Source organism: Canis aureus, chromosome 24 (assembly GCF_053574225.1).
Source record: "Canis aureus isolate CA01 chromosome 24, VMU_Caureus_v.1.0, whole genome shotgun sequence".
Lineage (NCBI taxonomy): Eukaryota > Metazoa > Chordata > Mammalia > Carnivora > Canidae > Canis > Canis aureus.
In genome coordinates, this window is record NC_135634.1 from 33094839 (window position 1) to 33119583 (window position 24745).

A 24745-nucleotide genomic window follows, 5' to 3' on the forward strand; every position below is an offset into this window, starting at 1 on the left:
AAATAAACAGTGGGGAAACATACCAAATGTTCCCTTTAATAAGTTCTCAAATATATAAGGCTTTAAATGACCAAGTGTCAGAAAGAATGGCCTGAGGATAGACCATTTTAGCAAAGGGCTTAGAAGTTGCAGTATCCTGGAGATGACTGGGGAAAAGCCAAAAATCATTGCATGAAATAACAGCACTTTTAAATTTTGACAGTGGACGGTACTCTAAAGTAGTATTTCTATGGAGATTTTAGATCCAAAAAGATTCCTGAGGCTTACTGATTCAGTCTTGGGGGCCCAAACCATTTGCATTTTTAGCATGCCAGGGATTCTTATGTACACAGTGGGGCATTATTGCCCTAAAAAGCAATAGATGGCAAATGTTTAAAAGCACTGGGACATTTTCTTAAAAGAAAAAAAAAATCTTAGGCATAAGCCCAGGACTTTAAACAGTGTGGCTATTCTAACTGAAGTGTGGCTGTCCCCTCCTCTCCCCAACGTGACACATCACCAGCAGGGAGTTTAAGAAATGAACATCCATTTTGAACACCAATCTTCTCAAGTTGTTATTTCCTCTAAGGTAGTGATTTGCAGCCTTGGCTTAACATTGGAATGACATTGGGGAGATTCAGAAGGAATATGGTGCCTGGGTCAAGCTCCCCTCTCTTGGAAATTGATTTAATGGGTCTGGTGTGTGGCCTCTTCCCAGGTAATAATTAATGCTCAACGTAGCTTGAGAATCAGTTTCTATCCTTCCCAAATAAGTTACTAGCTACTCCTTTTATTTCCCTTTTCAGTGAATGAAGGAAGAAACAACCTATCGTTTAAATCAATTGTTAGAAGCCATCAGCTCCGATGCCAGAGGGATGGATGGAGGGGATAGAGGTGAGGGAAGAACCAAATGGTCTGTAGTTGTTATTGCTTCCAGGCAAAGATGACTCCATGACCCCACAGTAGGAGTCTCAACTAACAGGACCTGTAATGAAAGGAGGCCAGAGGCACTGGATGTGTCGGTGAAGTTCAGGAATGATTTCATTCCACTAACATAAGAGTAATAATAGACTAAACACGATAAACTTCAAAATACATTTCCATTTTTAATTTAAAAAATAAATAACAGCAAATCTGAACAAAATTTTTCTACTTCAATGCACATCTTCCTAAGAGTTCATGTTTGAAACCCAACTAGTTTACAAACTCCAGGCAACAGAGCCCTTGACAAAGTCTAGGTGAACAACTTACAAAATTTGACTAATAGACAAGTTTAGGCAGCATAGGTGGGAGACCAGCTTTGGCTGGATTATAAGAAACAGCCTGAAATCATCATCTTAAAAGAACAACTACCTTTTTCCTTTTTTGTAGGTGAGAACTGGTGGTTCCACACTCAACCCACCCAAAGAGGAACTTATCTTTTCCAACTAATTTTAAAATCCCACCTGGTTAATGGCACGTGGACCTAAAAGCCATTGTACAGAAACTTAAGTTGCCTTCTGATTCTCTTTCTCACTCAGAATCAAAGCAAGCCTAGGCTGAAGGGATTCTAAAAACCACTAGCCTCAGATATGTTTTACCTGAGGATATTGAGGCCCAGAGACTGACTAAAGGTATTGGTCTTGCCAAAAGGTACATGGTCTTTACTGTCCTGTTCTGTGTTGATGGTGGGATTTCCCCCCTTTTTCATTATGCCAAGCAGGGGCAGGAGGGCAGGTACAGCTATGAACGGCCTCCTAAATGCCTTTTGCAGAAGGATGGCATGGACATAAGAGGGATCTTCTGGGGTTCTGGAAGTAGTCTAGGTCTGGATCGGAAAGGTGGTGACATGGTGCATGTTTATGTAAAGCTTCATCCATTTGTAGCCCTAAGATTTGTGCAGTTGAGCATATGTATGTATAGGACTCATCTCAATTTTAAAGGAAGAAATCACCCCATGATCTGGGGGCCAGTAGAGGGGAAGGACTCTCACAGCTTGGAGAAAGTTAACCAAGGTAGGTGGTTATCTCAAATCCCCCCTCATCTCTTAGGGATCTGCAGGGTGACAGCATTTTTCATGGGTCTCCCTGATGGGAGATAATGACTGCGATTCTGGAATCAAGATGTGAATGAGGTGCAAGAGGGGAGGCCCATGGCCCAAGCAGCCTCATTGAGGGTTTCACTTTTCTCTAATCCCACTCTCTTGCCAACACCACAGCACAGCCTCTGCACATCATGCTGTTCCCATTGAACACAATGAACTGCCACATCCCCAGGGTCTCATAAGGTGTCTGGCATTCAGTAAGAGCTTAATTAATGTTGAATGAAACAATTCTTGAAAAAAAAAATCTCAAAGACAAATCACTGGAACAGAGAGAAAATAAGGGATTAGAAAAATTCCATTAACTAATATCCACAAAGGTTGTGACAGTTTGGGAGCTATTTTCAACATCCTTTAATGCTCCAGAGTTCTTATCAGAGAAAATGAAGACCAGTTCTGTCCTCTTTTATTCCCGGCCCCTCATCTCTCCTAGGTGCAAGGTAATCAGAAGGCATTTCTTTGCAGTCTTCCTCTTTGACTTCAGGACAGACTGATTATCTTTTGTCTAACAGGACTCTTTCCAACCAGTGGCTTCCCAACGTTCCCTGTAATCTGTTATCCATGACATTACCTATAATTCTATTCAGGAAGGAGAGACCTAGTATTTGCATTAATGTGGAAGGGGAGACACATGGGAAAAATATATTCTATTAAGAAAGGGAAGAGTATCTGGGCACTGGTGTAGCAGACTTCCCCAGCCCCTGTTCAAAGATCACACCGCAGCCCTCCCTTGCACTGCTCTGAAAGGACATATTTGAAGTCTGGTATTTTTTCTGTGACCAGTTTACATCTTTCTATTTTATGGGCGGCCTGAAAAATAGGGTGAGTGAGGCCTACACACCCCCACTAGCCAGTCTGAGATGCAACTTCTTAGAAACTGCTCCAGGCCCCACAGAAGCCCTGAATAGCCTCCCTGTTCCTTCTCTTTGTTCTTTCCACCAAAATCCTTTCCAGTTCTTTTTTTTTCCTTTCCAGTTCTTATTAGCACTTCTCCTTTAGTCATAAATAATTATGTAAGAGATTCCAAAGATGCCATCTTTTTCAAAGGGACTGTATGTGCTCAGCTAACTTGCACTCACTTTCCAAATTACTTCAGGGGAAGAAAATTATCAGTAATGCTCAAAGAGAATTCCAGATCTTACTCAGGCTGAGTAGAGGAAAGGAGCATGTCGTACCTACTACTTCAGACAGTCGATCTCATCTGAACCTCACCTGTGGGGCAGGTGTTATTCCCTGTTTCAAAAGGTGAAGAAATGAAGGCTCAGCTGATTTCAAAGAATTAAAGGAGTTTGCCAAGTTAACTGATGACACAGCTGGAATGGTCTGAAACCAGATGGTTTATTTCCAAAATCCAGGTTCTCTCTTTTATCCCCTTGAAGGTTCTCCTGAGTGGAGGTGAAGAACGGCCTTTTCCTCACCACATTTAAATACACACACTAATTGTTTGAGCAATGCTGGCCAAGTCTCAGAGGTTTTTATTTCCCTGACTCTGTGAAGCATTAGTATGTCTCTTCTAAGAGGGGTAGTGTTGAGACAGGCACACAAAGGGGCAGGCAAGCAAATCTGAATTCTTGGCGGTGAAATCTCTTTTTCCTCTCTCTACCTCGAGGCAGGATGTGTGGGGCGGGGTGGGGGGGGGACTGGACCCAGGTGCCGGAGGGACTCTGGGAAGCTTCCCCACCTGTTGACCTAGGGGATCCACAAAAGGTTTTGTACTTTGCCATAACCATCTAAGTTGTACAGAAATATCTGGGACATTCCCATTGTTGTTGCAAGTAGGGGTGGGTATTCATCATGGAGTTTGTCAGAGTTGTCTTCTCGATCTAAATGTTATCTGGGGATAAAGCCTCGATCAGCAAGCTGGGTTATTAGTAAGAATCTGTAGGCAGATTTTGCTTAGCTTTGGTTTCCCTGTCTACAAAACGAGGGGGTGGTTTGTATGACCTTTAAGGCCCTTCTAGCTCAAAATGTCTTTAACCTTGTGTGGTCATTTATGTATATGTAATGTTTGATCAGCTAAGCCACCCCATTTCTTCTTGTGAAAGGACTATTGACATTAGTACCATAAACATGTAATCAAATTAATTCCACAATCACGAGGAATAAATAATCAACGGGAGATATTGCACTGTATTCTCCAGGGTAAAATCAGGTGGCAGAGAGGGGCCGCGGAGCCATCCATATGGGATCTGGACGAGAAGTTGTTGAATCCGGGCTTCTAAGTCCCTTCTGTCCAGTGATTTGAGCTCAGAGGAGGTAACAGGGCAAGAAACTGTGCAAAAGAAAGAGCTTCAAGGCAGTCTGTAGCAGGAAGGAGTGACGGGATGCAGCGAGGGCTGAGGGCCGTTAGTCAGGAGTGTGAGGAACCCCTCAGAGGGGGTGGGCAGCTCTCCCTCCCCACATGTAGGGGGTGTGTGTGGGTGGGGTGGGCAGGAGCTCAGACCTCACAATCTGTCCATGTTTTTTCAACAATGATAGCTATTCATACGCGAAAGTAGCCAATCTTCATCACCAAGATGTTCTTTTCCTTAAAGGAGACACAGCAGACATCGGAAAGATAGGATTATTTTGGATACCGAAGTACTTGATGTGGGTCTCTTCCAATGTTATCGGGGACACGGCATGTCCCTTTAAGAAAACATGTCAAGCATAGCTTTTCACAAGCAAAGCAAGGAATTCTTCCAGACTGTATGTAGGTTACTGGGATTGTTCCTCCAACACTATGAAGAACATCTCCAGGCTTTTGTAGGCTGCAATGGCTCTGTGCCAGAGGCTGAATTTAATCATGGTGAGGAAGATCTCTCCTTTGAGAAACATACAGGACGTGACCAATTCTGGAATCTTCTTGGACTGGAAGACATGTGATGTGGCCTTAGGCATCCATCAGAGAGAAGCCTTTCAACGAGCAACCAGTTTTGAGCTGGTGAAGCTGACTCCAGCTTTAGGAGAGGTGGTCAGCACGGGGCCCTGGGGAACGAGGACCGTGCCTCCTCTCAGGCATCAGCTGTTCGAGGTGTTCAGAGTTGCAGAGAGAGGGCAAGATCCTTACTGGGATCCAGGCTCAGAAGAAAGGAAGCCAGATTTCCGAGCTTTGGGAGGTGGTGGGGGTGGGGCTTTGGCTTCTCTTCTGATTGGCAGTGGAGGAGCAATCTGAGGGAGCAGACACAACAAAAGTCAAATGAGTCTTTTCTTCTTAATCTGCTTTCTCCTCCACATTTCTGCCACTGCATGTAAGCATCTAACTGATCTGAGTTTATCTACGCCGCCTTGGCAGGGACAGAAGGGGAACAACACTCATTTATCTTCCCCTGTTCTCTGAGTTAATCAGACATACACCAAAGAGTTATATCCCCATCATTTGGGTTCTATAGCAGACACTCAATAAGTATTTGTTGAATGAATGAAGGAAACCCATGAGAGGCCATTCCAGAATGACTGTTACTCACTCAGGAGTAAACTCTTCACATGTGAACCAGAATTCACTTCCGACTTCACTCACCTGTACCCAGGGTGAGGTACAGAGAAAAGGTCTGCCTTTGATCTGATGTAAAGGTCTGCTTACATTTTGTTTCTTCCCATGGAAACTCCCCTATCTTTTATGATTTTAGGCATGAATCAAGAAGAGACTGGAGTGACAAATCTACAGAAAACCTGCCCAGTAAAAAGCTTGGAAAACCAACACTGCACTCCCACAAGTGGTATGCTCTGACCCCAACGCCGGCCTTTGGCCTTGTTCCTACCTCCGTGGAGTTCCTCTGGCTGCTCTCATAAGGCTTGCTTTTGGGGGGAGGGGGAGGCGGGACAGTAGTAGTCATCAGCCCATCTGTCTGCAAAGATGGGGAGCCTAGAAATGATACAAAGTCGATGAAGGCAGAGAGAAGAATTCATCAAGGAATCTCATGGAACCTCTGCTTGCCATGTTAACACCTAAACCAACCTGGCCATCCAACTGCTAAGGTGATATTCTGTAGTTTCTGCGGACAGAATGGAAAAGACCTCTTGCCCTTCATAACAAATATAGCACTGTTTACTCACTAAAAGGTTTCACAACAAGTTCCAAAGTAAAAATCCCCCCCCTTTTTTTTTTGCTTAGGGTTTTACTATCAAGCTGGAAATGAAGACATTTTCTAGAACTTAGCGTATTAACAATAGGTACTCTAATTCTCTGATCTATCCCAAGTGCTTTAGAAAAAATGTCTGTCACAAAGTAAGTGGCCAATATATATTGGTTAAATTGAACTGAGTTGTCTTATTTAAAGGGTGAGATACCATTTCCTCCAGGAAATCTTACTTAATTATCTCTAACTCTTGGTTGACTCCTGTGTCCTATCTTGGTCCTAAATGGTGATTCCATTTTTTCTACCAAGGGTACCTTGGAATTCTTGTCAGGCAATGTGTACTGCCGATTCCCCAAGGCCTGACTGTAGACAGTACATGCAGCAGGTCTATTTCTCATCCTTTTCTTGGGACACTTTCGTATACAAAGTGCAGAGCTACCTACCCAATAGTTTGTAAGCTACTTGCTTCCTGTCTAGTCCCCGTCTAGCTCTACCTCATTTATAACTTCACAAATGGAAAAAGAGTCATGAGACCCTCTGAGTCACTATTCAGAGAAGGTTAATGTGTCCTAGGAACCCACAGAATCCTTGTCAAACTCTAATTTTACTATACCCACTACTGTGGAATGAGCCAACTTTACAATAATCTCACATACTGGGGCACCTGGGTAGCTCAGTCAGGTATCTGCCTTCAGCTCTGGTCATGATCCTAGGGTCCTAGCATCGAGCCCTGTATCAGGCTCTCTGCTCAATGGAGAGTCTTCTTATCCCTCTCTCTCTGCCCCTTGTGCTCACTCTCTCTCTTTCTCAAATAAATAAATACATAAATCTTTTTTTTTTTTAATAATCTCATATACTATGTGGCTGTTCTGGCTAAATATCGCCCAAATCCATAGATATACTCCATTTCCTACTGAAACAAAGAGAGGGGATATATCTGTATCTCTATATCTGTGTGTATGTGTGTGTATATATATATATATATATAAAAGACTTACTTAAGGTCCTGGTAGCTTTAGGAGTGAGTGGAGGTGGGCTCAAGGGTGTCGACTGAGGAGGTGAAGAACCATGAAATGGCGTCAGCCGATTGTCCGACAACTGGAGACTCTTTGGTCTTTGTGCTTTTCTGGCTGGGCTCTAGTGGGGGGTGAGGGTGGGGAACAGCAAAACATTCTCACCGTGAGAAAGGCTGAGCTCATCATTGCTCTGAACCCCCTCGCCTGCTGAGCACAAACATGTTAGAGGGAACCATTCTGGGAGCCACTCTTGAGCTTACCATGCTGTCATGTGGCGAGCATGGCAAACACACAGACAGGGAATCACCAAGCAGACATTGTTCTCTGGCCAGCCATGAGCCTGATCTTGACCACAGTTCGACTGTATTATTTATGTTGGAAACGAGCCACCCTGATTCTCAGGGAATTGCCACACTTAGCAACTTGATATGGCTCAAGGAAGAAACAGCATTTTTTTTTTTTAAGTTAAAAGAAGAGAAATGACAACGTTTGGACTGAGTCATGGAATATGGTGGTGAGAACCATAACTCCAAGCAGCAGCCCACATGTTTACATTGTGGGTACAAGGTCTTACACCAATACTGATTTAGCTGCTCCAATTCTCCTTATGTGCTTTTTTTAGCACAGCCTGAGATGGAATGCCACCACAGGCTGCTGTGTCCTGAGAAAGCATGGCCAGGTGACTCACAGCTCTGATGGGAATGGGCATGTGCCTGGCTACAGGGAAAGCACTAGCAAACCTCTGGTGCTTGTTTGCTTTGCTCCCCACCCACCCCCCTGTAGTAGTTGCTGTTGTTGTTTTACCATCAGATCAGGTTCTGGCACTTTTTCTGCAATGACTTGGGATTTGCTCACGCTCCAGTCTTTTCTCTTGAACTTGCTGATCCGGTTCTCACTGTCCTCTTTGAGGGGCAAGTCTTCAACTCTAGCACCTGACGAAGCCCTGCGTTCCAGAAGTGGCTCGAGGATTGACCTATCAGCCAAGAACAAGGCCCAAAATCACAAAACCCTGACCACTTGAGAGTCAAAATTTACTCCAAGAAAGACCAGGGGTGGGACGCCTGAGTGGCTCAGTGGTTGAGCATCTGCCTTCAGCTCAGGGCATGATCCTCCATCCAGGGATAGAGTCCCACATTGGACTCCCAGCATGAAGCCTGCTTCTCTCTCTACCTGTCTCTACCTCTCTCTCCGTGTCTCTCATGAATAAATAAATAAAATCTTAAAAAAAAAAAGACCAGAGATTATGACTCCTCAAGATAATCTTGATCTGTGACTTCCCTCTCAGCTTCTACATCTGAATTTCCAACTGCCAATTATTTTTTTAAGATTTTATTTATTTATTCATGAGAGACCCAGAAAGAGAGGCAGAGACATAGCAGAGGGAGAAGCAGGCTCCCCCCTTGGGGAGCCTGATGTAGGCCTTGATCCCAGGATCTCAGGATCATGCCCTGAGCCAAAGGCAGATGCTTAATCACTGAGTCACCCAGGCATCCCTCCAACTGCCAATTAAACATGTACACAAATGAGACCACCAAAGTATGAAAGGAAAACATCTCTGAACATTCATCTTATCCCAGAAAGAGAAAGTCTTACTAAAATTATAGGCAAAGACAGAGTTCATACAATAAAAGACACATAAGTAGCTTCAGGCTACTTGGGTAACAGCATATGTCCCAGAGATGGCCAGCCTGTGTTCAAATCCTACCTATGCTTACTTCTTGGGTGATCTTTTCATACCTCAGTTTCCTTATCTATGAAATGGGGACAGTAATAGTACCTGCCTCATATGCTTAGAACAAGTGCCTAGCATTGATGCATGCTCCCCAAATGCTTTTATTATAGTGATAGATTTTTAAACACCATAGTGAAACCTGTTTCATTCAAGAATCATGATTAGGTGCTAGACAGAGAGAGGAAGAGTTTGATGAGAAACAGGATAGTCTCACAATATTTTCCCATAAATTACTTATTAACTACAAAGAGAGATACAGTAACTATACAGAAAAGAAAATGGACAAAACCTCAACGACATACACCATCGGTTAACACACTAATGGGGAACAAATGAACATAATGCACTTCTGGATATGATACTTTAAAAGGACATAATATGACCCAAAAGTCTACAACTTGAATCCTAAGCACACAGAAACATTAGACAAGCACAAATGAAGGTGAATCCTATGAAATGACTGGCCCGTAATCTTAAAAAATGTCAATATGATGAAAGACAAGACTGTCTTTCATCTTTTTCGAAAAGCCAAACTACTTGAGATTAAAGAATAAAGAGGCGTGGCGAAACACGGCAACTTCTGGTATGGGATCCAGTCAGGATCACATGCTATGTATAAAAATCATAGTGGGACAACCGACACAACTGGGATAAGGGTTAGAGCTTACAGCCTTGTATCGATGCCAAATTTCCTGAACATCCATGCTGTACCTGGGTGTGCGGTTATATAAGACAATGTGTTTGCTCTTATTGCATGAAGCATGCAGCCTACTCTAGAATGGTGGAGTGGGGCTGGTGAGGGAGAGACAAAGAGAGAGGGAATGACTGTAGCAAAATGTAAAACGGAGGAAGGTTAAAAAAGATATTACACCTTTATGATGGGTATTGCTTAGAGCTTCTGAATGGGTATTTAATAAGCCCTGGCTTGACTAAAAATTGATAGATTTTTACTCCATGAAAATAGAAAGCTTGGAGGGATGAATAGGCAGAGGGCAGAGGATCTTCAGGGCAGTGAAATTATTCCATATGATACTACAATGGCGAATACTTTTCATTATACATTTGTCCAAACCCACAGAACCACAACACCAAGACGAAACTTCTAATGTGAACTATGGACTCCGGGTGACTACAATGTGCTAATGTTGGTTCATTGGTAGTAATGAATGTACTGCTCTGCTGTACATTCTTAATCTTGCTATGAAATTAGAACCACTTAAAAAAAAAAAGCCCATAATACACACACAGACAAAAGCTATAGTATGAAATAAGATAATATAAAAACAGAGATGAGCTCTTAGTATTTAAGAAAAAAATAGAAGCTTCAGCAGAAAGCGTTATTAGTAAACGAAAACTATCTGCTGGACATAATTTAGATGGCAAATATCTTTAATATATAAGAAACTTTTACAAGCCAAAAAGAAAAATATGAATAGTTCAATTTTTTTTAAAGTGCCAAAGGATAAAAAAGGTATTTCATGAAAATGGAAATCCAAATGATTTTTAAAAGTCAGCATCACTAGTTACTAAATACTCAAAAATATTAAGACAAGATATTTGGAGGAGGCAAGGACTTTTTTATAGTATGGAAAATTTCAAATGCATAAAAAAGTGAAGAGAACCTAAGAAACTCCCATGTGTATGTCAGTGTCAGTAAGGACAACTCAGTCAATCTGCTTTCTTACAGGCATTAAGCCACATTCCATGCCCCTCACTGGATCATGTGGAGATGATTATTAGATACCATATCATCTCATCTATAAATATTTCAGAGTATACCTCTGTAAGGCAAGGACTCACTTCATAACTACACTCCCATGATTGGTCCCACAAAAGGAGTAATTCATTTCATCGAACATCCAATGCTCACATTTCCTGACTGTCTCATAGACTTTCTCTTGAAGTGGCTTGTTTGAATCAAGATCCAACCAGGATTCACTCACTGTATTTTATTGATAGGCTGCTTCAATCATTTTAAGCTTTTAATATGCATGTTCGCCCTTCCTGCAAAGTGTGTTTGTCTTGGCTCTGTTGAAGGTAAAGGGAGAGAGTTTCAGGAGAGTCTGAGTAAGGCTTAGCCCCTGGAGTCACATGGGAAATGCTCATAGATGGCAGTTTCTTTTTTTTATTTCAAATTAGTCTTTCCTTTTTTATTATTTTTTAAAAGACTACAAATACGGGTTTTAATTTTTTGGTATTTTTCTTCTCTTTCCTTTTGAGAGTAAGAGAGAGTGTGTGAAGGGTGGGAGGAGCAGAGAGAGAATCTTAAGCAGGCTCCACTCTCAGCGCAGAGCTCAATGTGGGGCTCAATCTCACAACCCGGAGAATAGGATCTGAGCTAAAATCAAGAGTTGGATGCTTAACTGACTGAGCCACCCAGGTCCCTCTTCGGTATTTTTCAATTGTTAATATATGTAAGGGAAAGCCACTCACTATTATTTATCTTAAATCTGCATTGATTAAAGAAATACCATAGAGCCCAATTCCAAAAAAGACTCTAATTATTCTTAATTTTTTCAAAAGATTTTATTTTTTTAAGTAGGGAGATCAAAGAAATGGGAAAAAAGTCTGCAAATAGACTAAAGAACATATAGGAATTTGATTTTGTAATAAAGTTGACATTTCAAATCAGTAGAGAAAAGATGGTTTGTTCACTAATGTTAAAGGGAAAACAGTGATCGTGTGGCCAAAAAAATGTTGACCTCTGGGCAACCTGGGGTGGCTTAGCGGTTTAGCGCTCCCTTCAGCCCAGGGCATTATCCTGGAGACCCGGGATCTAGTCCTGTGTGAGGCTTCCTGCATGGAGCCTGCTTCTTGCTCTGCCTGTGTCTCTGCCTCTCTCTGTCTCTCATGAATAAATACATAAAATTAAAAAAAAAGAATTAAAAAAAAAGTTGACCTCATACCTCACACTTTATACTTGAATACATTTCAAATTTAGTGTGAATAGTGAAACTCTAAAATTAATTTTTTCAGCCTTACAGTGGAGAAGGCCTTTAATCATAATATAAAATCCAGAAGTCGTGAAATCAAACATTAATTTATTTGATGGCATTAAAAAAAAGTCAGCACAACTCAATAAAAAATGAGAAGCAAAGTCAAAAGACAAAGGAGAAACTGGAAGGTATATTCCAACTAATATTACAGATGAAGAGAACACAACAGAAAAATGTACCCAAAATACATGACCATATTTTGCAGAAAATAAAATACAAACAGCTAATAAAAAATGAAAAGAAGCTCAGATTCACACAAAACAAGAGAAATAAGACCAAACCAAAATGAAACCCTATGCCATGAAAATATTCTCCATGTATCAGATTGGCAAAAATTAAAAAGGCTGATAATACACTATTTCGGGCAATGGGGGTGATGGGCACCCTTGTAGGTTGCTGATAGGACTGTAAATTGGTATAATGTCTACAATTTTGAAAACTGCAACTATAAATGTTTGACAAAGCAATTCCACTTCTAGAATATTCCTCATAGGGATATGCCTATATTTACAAAACAAATTATTTTTAAGAATATGCACTGTTGCATGGCTATGATGGCCAAAGATTAAAATCAACTAAACATCCATCAATAGGCACTGGTGGAAGGTGTCCTGGTGAAGACATATCACAAGATGTCTGCAGCTTAAAGCAAAGAGGAGGCTCTTTACATCCTGAAATGGAAGGATTTTCAAGATACAGGAAGTTAAAAAAAAAGCAAGGTAAAGAAAGAATTATGTTTCCACTCAGATAAAAGAAAGTGTGAGGAAGAACATGTTTTTAGGTATTGCTTGTGTGTGTATGAAGAGCTGCTGGGAAGGCAGCAAGAACCTGAAGCAAGACATCACTTGCCTCAGCAGGGCAGGACTGATATGGTCAAGGACTGACAGGTGATTTTTCATGACTGATCCCTTTTGTACCCTGGAATTCCATATCATGTAATTATATTACCTATTTACAAAATGAATATAAATTTTACAATTACTTTTGAAAACTGATTCAGATGAAAAATAATCAGACTCTAAATCACTCTGAAAAAAATGAATACGACAGGATGATGGGTGATCATTATCCTATTTTTTCCTAACTAGTATCATTATGTAAACAATGATCTTCCTCATGAGGAAGACTACGAGAATGATCCAGAGGCTAACAACGATATACTCTGAATTACTTCTCTTATAAGGGTACTTCTCTACATTAACCAAGGCTCCATTTGGTGACAAAAGGCAGAGGTTTAGTACGGAGATACCCCCTCCCCGCTCCCTATTGCCCCCAGTAATTAAGAATTGAACCCTTACCCATCAGATCCTGGTCTGGAAGGAGCGTTATCGGACGAGTTAGAAGAGGTGGAAATCACAGAGGACGTCACTGAGGTGATGGACAATCTCCGCAGTGTAGATGACATGATGTAGGGTAGTACGATGGACCCTGTGCGGCTTTGCTTCCTCTCAGTCAAGCTGGGTGGCTGAAGAACAACACACGACATCTCACAGTGAGCTTAGCCTGGAGTTCAGCCCCTATGGACTGGTGCAGCCCCCATTCTGTCTGTGGCAGTGCCATTTGTTTTGGCTGGCACCCACTGCTGCCTCACTTGTTAAATACTGCAATGATTTATATTCTTAATTAGAAACACAACTAGGTTAAACCATCCTTGTTAAGACTAGAGGAAAAAAAAAATCCCCAGATTTTGCTGCCAGCCACATAAGGGAGGAAAAACCAAGCTGTTCATTGCCTAGCCCCCCACTACCACCAAGAGAAGAGCTAAACCTCGGTCTGCTTCCCCAGTTTTGCTTCTTTCAGCCACCAAGAAAATAGAATACTAGCCTAATAGAAAGTTTTATATTTAAACTGTAGACCCAATGCTCAAGAAACAAATGGTGAATCTTAAGAAGTAAAGGAAGATTGATCTACTTTCGTTAGAAATGTCTCTAGTAGGACTGATTTGCCCCAATAGGACACCCTATCAATTTTACACACAAACACTGGCCTGGATCTAATAAAAACTACTCATTAGGTGAAAGTCACAGTCCTTCTCATCTAGGAACTTGTGTAAAAGACAAACGTTCCTAGGAAAAAGCTCTTAGCTGGCAACAGGTTAGGAGGTTAGACACGACTGAACACTTGATTAAAAGCAATGATCACAAAGATACTCTGGAGAGAAAAAGGTAGGAAATATGGAAGTGTGGAAATGGGAGGCAGGAGTACACAAAAGGAAATTCAGAGCTTTGGTTCAAGGAAAGAGAATTTGAAAATCAGGGGTTCAAGAGTGAGACAGTTAGATAGTAAGGCGGACTCATATTAAAAAGAGCAGAAATAGGGTACCTGGCTGGCTCAGTTGGTTAAACATCCAAGTCTTGGTTTCAGCTCAGGTCATGACCTCAGGGTCATGAGATCAAGCCCTGTGTCAGGCTCTGCACTCAGTGGGGAGTCTGCTTCTCTTGCTGACTACCTCTCCCTCTGCCCCTCCCCCTGCTCATGCATGCATATGCATGCTCTCTCAAATAAATAAACCAATCTTAAAAAAACACAATAATCACAATGGAAAACTGAAGCTGGAGTCAAACATTCAATCAACTGTTGGAGAGAAAAGGTTATTTATTTTTTGTTAAGTAACCTTTATGCCCAACGTGGGGCATGAACTCATGACCCCAAGATCAAGAGCTGCATGCTCTATCAACTGGGCCAGCCAGGCATCCCAGAGAGAAAAGGTGACTAAGCACATGCACCAACCCACCCAACTTCTCAGGAAGAAGAAAACTGTCACAGGGAGAAATGAGAACTGTCGGAAAAATGATGAAATCAACCATATGCATTGTAAAATGCACTTCACAATTCTTTCTTCCTTTGAAAGGTGTGAAGAGTGGAAACTTTTCATCAAAATGAAAAATAAAGACTAGGAACAATACAAAGAATTGGGCTAGAAAGGCCAGGAATAAGCAGCATCTGGGAGCAGGAACACCCCAAGTGCTAGGAGAGTGGTTCACGCACTATGGGCCCAGACCAGGAGCATCAGCCCCACCTGGGCGTGTGTCAGAAAGGCAGACCCTCAGGCCACCATAGACCTTCTGTTAGAAACTCTGGAGATGTGGCCCAGCAATATCTGTTTTCACAAGCCTTCCTGGTGGTTCGGACAGTCACTAGAGTCTGAGAACCCCCATCTAAGCACATTAACTTTAGAAGGTCACTAATAGCACCATGTCTTCTCCTCCCTGCCTCCAGTATTTTCATGCCATTCCTCTGCTCTTTTGACTCATTTGGCAGCTGAAAAACTCATCATTATCAAAACAGGTAAAAAAAGACTGAAGAAGGCAACAAGCTACTTAGACAAAGCCAACCAGTGTTATAACACCGTAGAGCTTTTCCACTTTCTCCTTGAGCTCCCGGAAACAAGATGACAACCGGTCATGTAGTGGCTTTAGCTGCTCTGTCAGCTTCTCCCCATGGATGCGGATCCCCTCCGTCAGCAGAGGCATCTAGGAAAAAGGGCACGAAAGGAAGGAAATACGGTTTAGGAAGAGGGATACTTCAGATTTGGAGATTGGGGAAGGATGAGGGTAGAGATGGGCAGGTCAACTGGTAGACACAGCATCTGCCAAATGAGAATGCTACTTCTCCGTGTAGGGTTTGGGCACTGGACACCCTTGGGTTAAGGATGCAGAGAAATACACAAAGATACAAGTAGGCCCTAAACTGGGGATGGACGGACAGTCGAGGCAAACCCACCTGAGCCTGGGGGCATGTCTGTGGCTAAGGCCCTCCTGGTTTTAAACCTTAGAGTGAAATGGATGGCTGCATTTTCTCCCACTGTTCACTGAAGTAGAGAGAGGTAGAGAGAGAGAGAGAGAGCGAGAGAGAAACTGAAGCCAACATGCCTCAGCTGGAAACACAGCCCAGCAAACCAAACTGCAGACTTTAACCTCTTCTCTCAGAAGGACCCTCTCTGCACTGTACAGTCTAATGGAATGCTACTCCTGGAGTCACTTAGCCAAACAAACAGATAGGCTGTGATTCCAAAGGTAAAAAAAAAGAAAGAAAGAAAAGAAAAAAGAAAAGAAAAGAAAAGAAAAGAAAAGAAAAGAAAAGAAAAGAAAAGAAAAGAAAAGAAAGAAAAGAAAAGCACCCCTCAAAGTGGGCTTGTGGATTTAAGCCCTAGACAATATCTTGCCATTGTGCACGTGTGGCCCCCCATGGAGCGCAGCAGGTGTGGGGGTTGCTGTTGGCCACACACCTCACTTAAGTCATACCTGTAATGCTATCAGACGCTTCAGCAGCTCAATCTTCTCCTGGTCTTCGGGGTGCTCCTGCAAGTACTTTTCTGTAAAAAAAGCCTAAAAGGGAAGCACATGCAAGTATTAATTAGAACCATTCCTATCTGTGTATTTGACTCTTGAGGGAGGAGGGGGGAGCCTGGATGGGTGAAAACTGTCTTCTCTTCTAGCTGATAAACCTGGAACGACTATGGAAACACTCATTCCTCTCCTGGGATGACCTTGATGCCGTAGCGGACAATTCTAAGGGTATGTGCTATTTTGTGATCTTTTTGGAATCATGCAATGCCTAATCACAGTACCTTCTCAACAATCACCAGACACACACAAGTGCACTAACCAAATAATTATCAGCAGAGCAGAATGGCATTTCTTAAAATAACTTTCCCAAAGGACAAAGGCAAATGACAATATCTAAAGGTTATTCGTTAGATCAAGTGCACAGATATTATAAAGGAAAAAGGAAATAATTAATAGGCTGGAGATGGCTGATCGTTTTGCTCCTCTACCATCTGATATAGGCTGTATCACATTTTCTTCCTATATTAAGTGAATATGAATAGCCACACTTTCTATTTGTCTATCCAAAAGACTTTTTGAGGGCAGCCCGGGTGGCTCAGGGGCTAGTGCCACCTTCAGCCCAGGGCCTGATCCTGGAGTCCCGGGATCGAGTCCTACGTCAGGCTCCCTGCATGGAGCCTGCTTATCCCTCTGCCTGTGTCTCTGCCTGCCTCTCTCTCTCTCTCTCTCTCTCTCTCTGTGTGTGTGTCTCTCATGAATAAATAAATAAAATCTTAAAAAAAAAACAACAAAAAAACAAAAGACTTTTTGAGGACATGAGATATAGATGTGAAAATGTTTTATAAATATATTTTTTAAAGATATATTTATTTGAGAGAGAGAGAGAGAGCACGAGCGGGGGGAAGAGACAGAGGGAGAGGGAGAAGCAGACTACCCGCTGAGCAGGGAGCCCCACATGGGGCTCGATCCCAGGATCCCGAGATTATGAGCTAAGCTGAAATCAGATGCTCAACCGACCAAGCTACCCAGGTGCCTGTTTTAAAAATATTAAAAGCACCTTGCATTTAAGCTTAATATATGTGAAGACCATGTCACACATAACCAAGTTAATAAACATTCACGGGTCCCAATGGCTAAGTCTCTACAATAGTGAAATAAAACCCAAACTCAAACTATAAACATAGGTGTTATGGAACAGACCATTTTAAAGACCATTCATTAGGGAAAAAAAAGTCTGTGGTGAACATTTCCAATACAGTCCTAAAAGGGAGTTATATATTTTCTCCCTGTACCATAACTATTATTTCTGAGAGTGTTTTCAAAGACCAGCCTTCAAAGTTCCCCTCACTCTTCTTTTCCAATACTTTAAAAGCTACCCTCTGTATGAGACCCAAGGTCCTGAAACTACAGGATACAGTACCCCCCCCCCCAAAAAAAATGATCAGGGATCAGCTCATTTTGTGTGGAAAAAGTATATGCAAACTCCACCTGTGGGAAGATATTATGAGTTGAACTGTGGCCTCCACCTTGCCCCAATTCGTAAGTTGAAGTCCTTTTTATTTATTTGAGACAGAAAGAGAGACCATGAGGCAGAGGCAGAGGGAGAAGCAGACTCTGCTGAGCAGGGAGCCCGACCCGGGGCTGGTTCCCAGGACCCTGAGATCATGACCTGAGCCAAAGGGAGCTGCTTAACTGACTGAGCCACCCATGTGCCCCTGATTGAATATATTTGCTGTCCTTGTGAAAAGGGGACGTTTGGACACGGTGAACATATTGTGAAGAGGCACAAGGACAACACGGTCATCTATAAACAAAGGATATTCACTGCAGGTTGCCAGCAACCCCTCAGAAACTAGGAGAGAGGTGGGGACCAGATTCTTCCTCATAGCCCTCAGAGGGAATCAATCCTACTGACACCTGGATTTTAGACTACTGGGCTCCGGAACTGTAAGGCAATATATTTCTATTGTTTTCAGTCAACCTGTTTGTGCCTTTGTTCTGGCAGCCCCAGCAAACTAACACAACAAGGAATATAAATAAATGCAGGTCAAGTATCACAGACAGGAAGCAAGCGAGCACATCCGAGAGCACTCTTTCTAGCCAGATTAATATTTAAAGAGAAATGAATGAAAAAGTAGTATTGCTTAAACCTTCATCCACCCTTACCTTCCAAAGACAAGCAGCTTAAATCTTCAAAAGTTAAAAAAAAATTTTTTTTGATATAAGATAAAATGCACTGAAATTCCCCAAACATCGGGTTGAGTCAAATGTTGGAGCAGAGTGCTCTGAAATTATTATTTTTTTTTAGGAGAGTCCTGCCTCGCAACAGAGAGGGGCTGATGAATTACAGTAAACAGAACTTGCATTCCTAAAACTCAGGTAGTGATTAATGGGCTGCTTTAAGATAGATCATTCATATAGTTAGGCGATGACGGACTCCCCAATTAATTGCAATGGGGGTCACTGGTGATCAATGAGTTTACTTTTTTCTTATGTTTAGAAATGCACAACTCATACATATTAATTAAAAGTACAAACTAAGTATTTTAAGCTAAAGATCTGAAATTTATGTTTACCTGCCCTACTTCCCCTTTTTAAAAAACTTCAGTGAGAAGCCAATGACATTGGAAAAACCTTCCTATGAAATTATATCCTATTCACAGATATTGGCACATATGAATTTGAGTTCAGGGGGATTATGTAAACAAACAAAAGAATACTTGGAAAAACACAGTTGGCCTAGCTTATACGAAAAAAACATACCAACATCATTAAGGTATAACAAAGTATTGTATTCTGGATCCTGGTTTTATGTTGAATTTCGTTATTACAGGGGAGATTGGTACTGACACCTAGCATGCGCACACTAGAATCGGCCTCTGGTGTGGAGTCCTTCCCAGCTGCTGAGGGTCGTAGGCCTGAAGAAGGTTCAAAGTTTGATGGGAAAGGAAAAGAAAGATGGTTATAGCAGTCACAGAGCACTAGCAGCTCTACTCAGGAAGGACATTCAGATCACATTTGGCTCTGAGTGGACAGGAGGGAGGAAGAAAACCAACCCTCATCAGGGCTCAACCATATGGCAAATGCTCTGTGATGTTCCTTATACACAAGATGCCTTCCTCAGCTACCAGCCACTCCCAAGCATTACTTATTTTCCTTACTTTTTTCAGATATGAAAAAAGGGGGCTCAGAGAGGTGAAGTATTTCAGCCAAGGGCCCACAGGGGCCAATGGCAAGCCAGGATTGGGTCCCAGGAGTGGCTGATTCTAATGCCCTGGTCTTCTCAGGACTTGTGTACAAATGCAAATAAGAGAATTGGCCCATTTAAAGTCTCCTCGCCCTTCTCGTCCACCTTCTCTGCTTTCTGTTCACTCTCCAGACTATGCCACAGGGGTGCAGCAGTCAAATATTTATTTATATTTAGGAAGAGGACTCCAAAATTACTTAGCCACTGAAAACAACTGAACAATTAAAAATCCTGCCTCAATTAATTACTCTTAGCTGAATTTTACCTATTGAATCCATTACCTATTTTTTAAAATTATTTTTAAAGATTTTGAGAGGGAGAGAGAGAAAGAGCAAGAGAGAGAACATGAGCAGGGGGTGGGGCAGAGGGAGAGGGAGAAGCAGACTCTCCACCGAGCAGGGAGCCTGGAACAGGGGTTGATCCCAGGACCCCAGGATCATGACCTGAGCCGAAGGCAGATACCTTACTGACTGAGCCACGTGGGCGCTCCAATTACCTCCATTTTAAATGGTGCTACATCCAAACCCTATGCAATGGATTCACATCTGGTGAGCACTCTTTTCTTGTTTTTCCAGAATAAGATACAACACTTAGTTGAACTAATTTAAGGGTACAGCCGGGTCCAGCATTTGTCCATACAGCCTATGGCACACCAAGTTGGGGTGGGCATTCCCAGCCTAGCTCTGCCTTTCTCTCTCTGCTTCTCCACTTCCAGAGCACCCTTACAGAGGAGTCAACCTGTAAACTTTCTAACTCTCAGGGCCGAGAGGGGTTGGGAGAGGGAATAGCAGGTAAATCAAGCAGACATGGTGTATTAGATCGGTGTGAGGTCAGGGACAGGCTTTTCATTAGTTTCACTTGCCCACTTGTAAAGATGGCAGAGTGAAAAATCTCTCAGAGAAGCTTTAATAAACTAACTGACCAGCTGCATGGTGCCACTGAGAGGCATGGAGATGCACGGGATTCACCTTTTCGTAGTTGGAGTAGCCCCCCATGACAGCCGGGTCTACGATGCCACTGAGCAGCATGGAGAGAGGATGCACAGAGAGGGCTCGGTCCCAGGCATGCTGCTGCACACAGTTGCTGATCTTCTCATTGGTGAGTTCCATGGTTTCTATGGCATTCTCCAGGGGACTGATTTCCTCCTGTGACAGAGGACAAGGGAGAGGAAGAGCATTTTGTGAGCTCACATCAAAGACAGAAAAGAAGTCCTCAGTGTGCCTTTTAAAAGGTATAAAATTGGGCAGCCCTGGTGGTGCAGCGGTTTAGCGCCGCCTGCAGCCCAGGGTGTGATCCTGGAGTCCTGGGATTGAGTCCTGCATCGGGCTCCCTGCATGGTGCCTGCTTCTCTCTGTGTGTCTCTCATGAATAAATAAAATCTTAAATAGAAGAGTGAGGTTTTGCTTCTCAAGGTTGTTTATTTAGATACCACATTTAATTGGAAATGGTTTTGCTAAGTTGCCAAGTAAGCTACTTAAAGTCTCTTGGGAAGTACAAGAGTGACCTAAAAATTAGAGCAATAGCAGTGATTATTTCTTGGTGCAAAGTGTCCACAGGAATTTTTGGGGAAAAAAATTGGAGCCATAATAATGATTGATTTTTAGGCAGAGCTTTCTCAGAGATTTTTGAGAAGATCGATGACAAAGTAATGGGTTATCTGATCCAAGATACTTCTGCAGCACCCAAAATGTTCCCTGGCAAAAGGCTTGATGTTTCTTGCCTGAGAAAAGGGAAATGATATTGGAAGCCATACACTCAAACCATACATAAGTCACCTTAGTATGGTTCCGTGGTTAAAAGAAGTCAGAAATCATGGGATGTGTTAGGATATTCAAGTTGAATCTTGGATGAATGTGAAATGAGATTCAGTAAAGATTCAGAAGGGCAACCTCTGTAGAAATGTCTTCAAAGGCAAGTTTCAAGAAAAATCACCTTCTTCATTTTCCCCATTGAAAGCCATCATGACTGTCTACTACAGCCTTGATTCCAAAAGTCTCTATCCAAAAATCCTATTCTTACTGGAAAAATAATTTATTACTAGTGATATGGAACATATCAAATTTCAGTTCAGATTTGTTCAAGATTTATTTCTTGAAAGTGTATCACATGTCAAGTACTGCGCTGTGCTCCACAGTTACAGCACTGGCTAAAATCTAATTCATGGCTGAGAGGAGCCTATGGTTTTATAATGGGGTCTCAAGACATGTAAGCATGGGAGTAACTTGTTAGAAATAAGTCCAGGTTGCAAAAGGGCACAGGGAAAAGGCATCTAACCCACTTGGGAATTTCAGAGGTGCCTTCCAGGTGAAGCTCGTACCTAAAATGAATTTTGATGGGAGGTAGTTAGGTTCAGAAGTAGCATTCTGGGCAAAGATAAATGCCCCCACTGTTATGAAGGGTTGAAATAACATGGAATGAGTTTAGTTCCAGAAGATTCCAAAGGAAATCTCAGGCAGAGCTGAGTCACGAAGCCTCTGCATGTGTGTGCTAAGGAACAGAGGCTTTATGCTCTAGGCACTGGGGAGCCATAGCAAGGTTATAAAACAGTCGGCTTTCCACTGTGGAACTCACGCTCGGAGGCAGTGAGGAAAACAGGCCTGTGAAGGCCAAGGCAGGAGGCCAACGAGGGGGCTTTTTCCATGGCATCCACCAGAGATGAATGAGAGACTAAAACAGGGTATGGCAGTAGTAGAGCTGGAAATAAAGAAAATAGACTTAATGAATCTTAAAAAGGTAAAGGGGGAAATTTTGGGGAAAGATGGAGAAGGAAGAGTCTGGGATGACTGGTGATGTGATTAGCCACGAATGAAAGCAGAGGAAACGTTCTGGGAGAGAATGTGATTGACGGCAAACTCAAAGGAGACATTCCGAAAATGGTTTGGTGCACTGGCAGGATCATGAGGAGACAAGACTCATTTGCTCATAAAAGAGTCATTCACTGTGAGTAACCTTTAGGGTTGGCCTTGTAACATCAGTTGTACAAAGGAGTTCTATTATACAAGACGCCTTTTATTTCTCTTTTGGAAAACAAAGTTGGCCAGAGGAGGCTAGAAGGGGACTTAACAAAGGCTCTTATTATATTTGGAGATACAAAGAATTTTCTGAGTTCCACTTTCTGATGACTCACCGTTGAAATTTGTTTGACTTCAAACCACTTGAGAATCCCAGGAAAGGTATACGCGGTTGTATATGTGGTCCTTTCAATCCACATGGTCTGGTGGAAGGAAAGGAAATAGGAAATGTCATTTCCTGGGTAAAAGAGCAACACTCTCTGCTTGAGGTCAGTGAGATTCTAGTCACAAATGCTTCCTTAGTGAATGGGCCATATTTTGAGGATTCTGGAGGTTTAAAACTACCAGGGATCATCTACTTGGGCCCTCTGACCCTCCAGAGGGGAAATGTGAAGTCCAGAGAAGTGTGACTTGCTGATACTGGCAGCAGCACTGGAGCCCGATGGTAGAGCCCAGTTTTGGGGTGGGTTCCAGTCTAGAGTTTTCCACTGGGATGGCCTGATGTCTAAGTAGTAAGCATGTAGCACCTCTATCCCCAGGGCTGCCATCGTTTCTGTTGTCTGCATTGGTTAGGTGGAAAGCCTTCATTTGGATGTCAACTTTACGTTGTTTTAGAGGGCAAACAGGGTGGACTCACAGCAAATTCATTGTCTGGATCCTTTTCTCCTTTCCGGAATGGCCTGGAATACCTGAATTGCTGCACTTCATTGGCTCTGTAGTAGCTGGAGAAAGACATGGCCACAATGCTGTAGTTTCTCTTAGAACAAGCAGTCCTTGCTCAGACTTCAGTAAAACCTGGGCCGCATCTTACACAGACCAAGTGTTATCCACTAAGCAATCTCAAAACAGTCTCCCTAGTGAAGGCTGGAGATGTACAATTTGATCTTATTTTTATTAATCTTAACTTTATTATTTATGAATCCATTCCAGTTTACTATTTAAAAAGGTATATGTATTTATATCCATGTTTGTGTTTTCATTTGTATGTTTTTATCACAATTCTACTAGCATTTTATCTTCTCAGGAAAAAGCATGAGGCCTTTGATCACTGGGGACCCCACCAGGCAAGGTGAGGTCAGCCCACTTCTCAGAGTGCTTCTGAGTAGAAATAAAACCCAGGAGATCTGAAACCTAACAGTCAAATTCCTGATTTCCTTTTGTCTGCCTAAAAAAAATCCAAGACCTCCCAAATCTCTTTTGAGTTACCAGGCTTATTTTATACTGAAAATAGAATAAAGAGTTGTGGTCTGAATGCCAAAATTCACATGTGGAAATCCTGACCCTCAATGCAATAGGATTAGGAAGCAGTGTCTGTGGCAGGTGCACAGTCATGAGGGTGGAGCCCTCATGCATGGGATGAGTGCCCTAATAAAAGAGATCCAGAGAGCTCTGTCGCCTTTTCTGCCATGTGAGACACAGTGAGAAAGAAGTCAGTGAATCAGGAAGCAGGTCCTCACCAGACACCACATCTGCTGGTGTCTTGGACTTCCCTAGCCTCCAAAAACTGTGAGAAATAAGTGGCTGTTGTTTATAAGTCACCCAGTCTGCGGGATCCTGCTATACAAGACCCAGAGGTTTAAGACAACAGAAGATCTTCCAAATGAGTTTAAGGCTTTGTTTTTGTTTTTTTAAAGATTTTATTGGTTGATTACTGATTGAGGGAGAGTGTGCATGAGTGAAGGGAGAGGGAGAGAGAGAATCAAGTGGACTCTGTGCTCAGCGGAGTCTAACTCAGGGCTTGACCTCACAACCCTGAGATCATGACCTGAGCTGAAATCAAGAGTCTGGCGCTTCACAGACTGAGCCACCCAGGCGCTTCCAAGACTTTGGTTTTGATGTACTCCAGATAAAGTATGTGAGAGGGAAAGTGTTTTTAAAACCAAAAAACCCCCACTTACTTTAAGATCTGCTCTGGAACTGGTTTGTCCTTGTAGCTGGGCGGCAGGCTCATCACTGGCTTTACGGTGAAACACTGCATGTCTGAGGAGCTCATTAAGGAAGGAAAAGGGGCCGGGCCATGACGCTGTCACAGAAAGGACCACCTGTTCTCCCTGCTTTGCATGGAAATGGTACCTGCATTAATTATTCCTTTTTACCGAACGCCAGGACTGCACTGAAAGCGAGGTTCCCTTATGTATTACCAAAATGCCTTATTAAATCATGATCCTAGGACATTTTTAGGTCAGACCCCTGGCAAGCAACCTTGCCACAGGAAAATAGGCTTCAATGAAATATCAAGGAAAAGGGATTTGAAACAGTTTTAAATCATTTCTTTTGGCCAAGCAGGCCTCTGAAACAGCCAGATGCCAGAGCCTGCACAGTAGGAACTTCTGGTAT

At 42.5% G+C, this 24745-nt stretch overlaps 1 protein-coding gene across 3 annotated transcripts in view; it reads right to left on the minus strand.

Annotated features, from left to right (window-relative positions):
* Positions 1 to 1065: 1065 nt before the first annotated feature.
* The window catches only part of DOCK5 (dedicator of cytokinesis 5), a 211708-nt gene continuing 188028 nt past the window's right edge, over positions 1066 to 24745 (minus strand). For 2 of the 3 annotated variants that reach the window (XM_077868808.1, XM_077868807.1), the window contains exons 42-52: positions 24307 to 24388; positions 23046 to 23130; positions 22525 to 22611; positions 20366 to 20542; positions 16106 to 16189; positions 15197 to 15334; positions 13160 to 13326; positions 7938 to 8106; positions 7116 to 7254; positions 5800 to 5903; positions 1066 to 5209 (exon numbers count right to left, since the gene is read on the minus strand). In XM_077868808.1, the coding sequence (XP_077724934.1) occupies positions 5105 to 5209; positions 5800 to 5903; positions 7116 to 7254; positions 7938 to 8106; positions 13160 to 13326; positions 15197 to 15334; positions 16106 to 16189; positions 20366 to 20542; positions 22525 to 22611; positions 23046 to 23130; positions 24307 to 24388 (1337 nt within the window). In that variant the 3' untranslated portion in view covers positions 1066 to 5104. Of the gene's footprint in view, positions 5210 to 5799; positions 5904 to 7115; positions 7255 to 7937; positions 8107 to 11500; positions 12533 to 13159; positions 13327 to 15196; positions 15335 to 16105; positions 16190 to 20365; positions 20543 to 22524; positions 22612 to 23045; positions 23131 to 24306; positions 24389 to 24745 lie in introns of those variants that run through there. The other variant, XM_077868809.1, reaches the window with a different exon arrangement.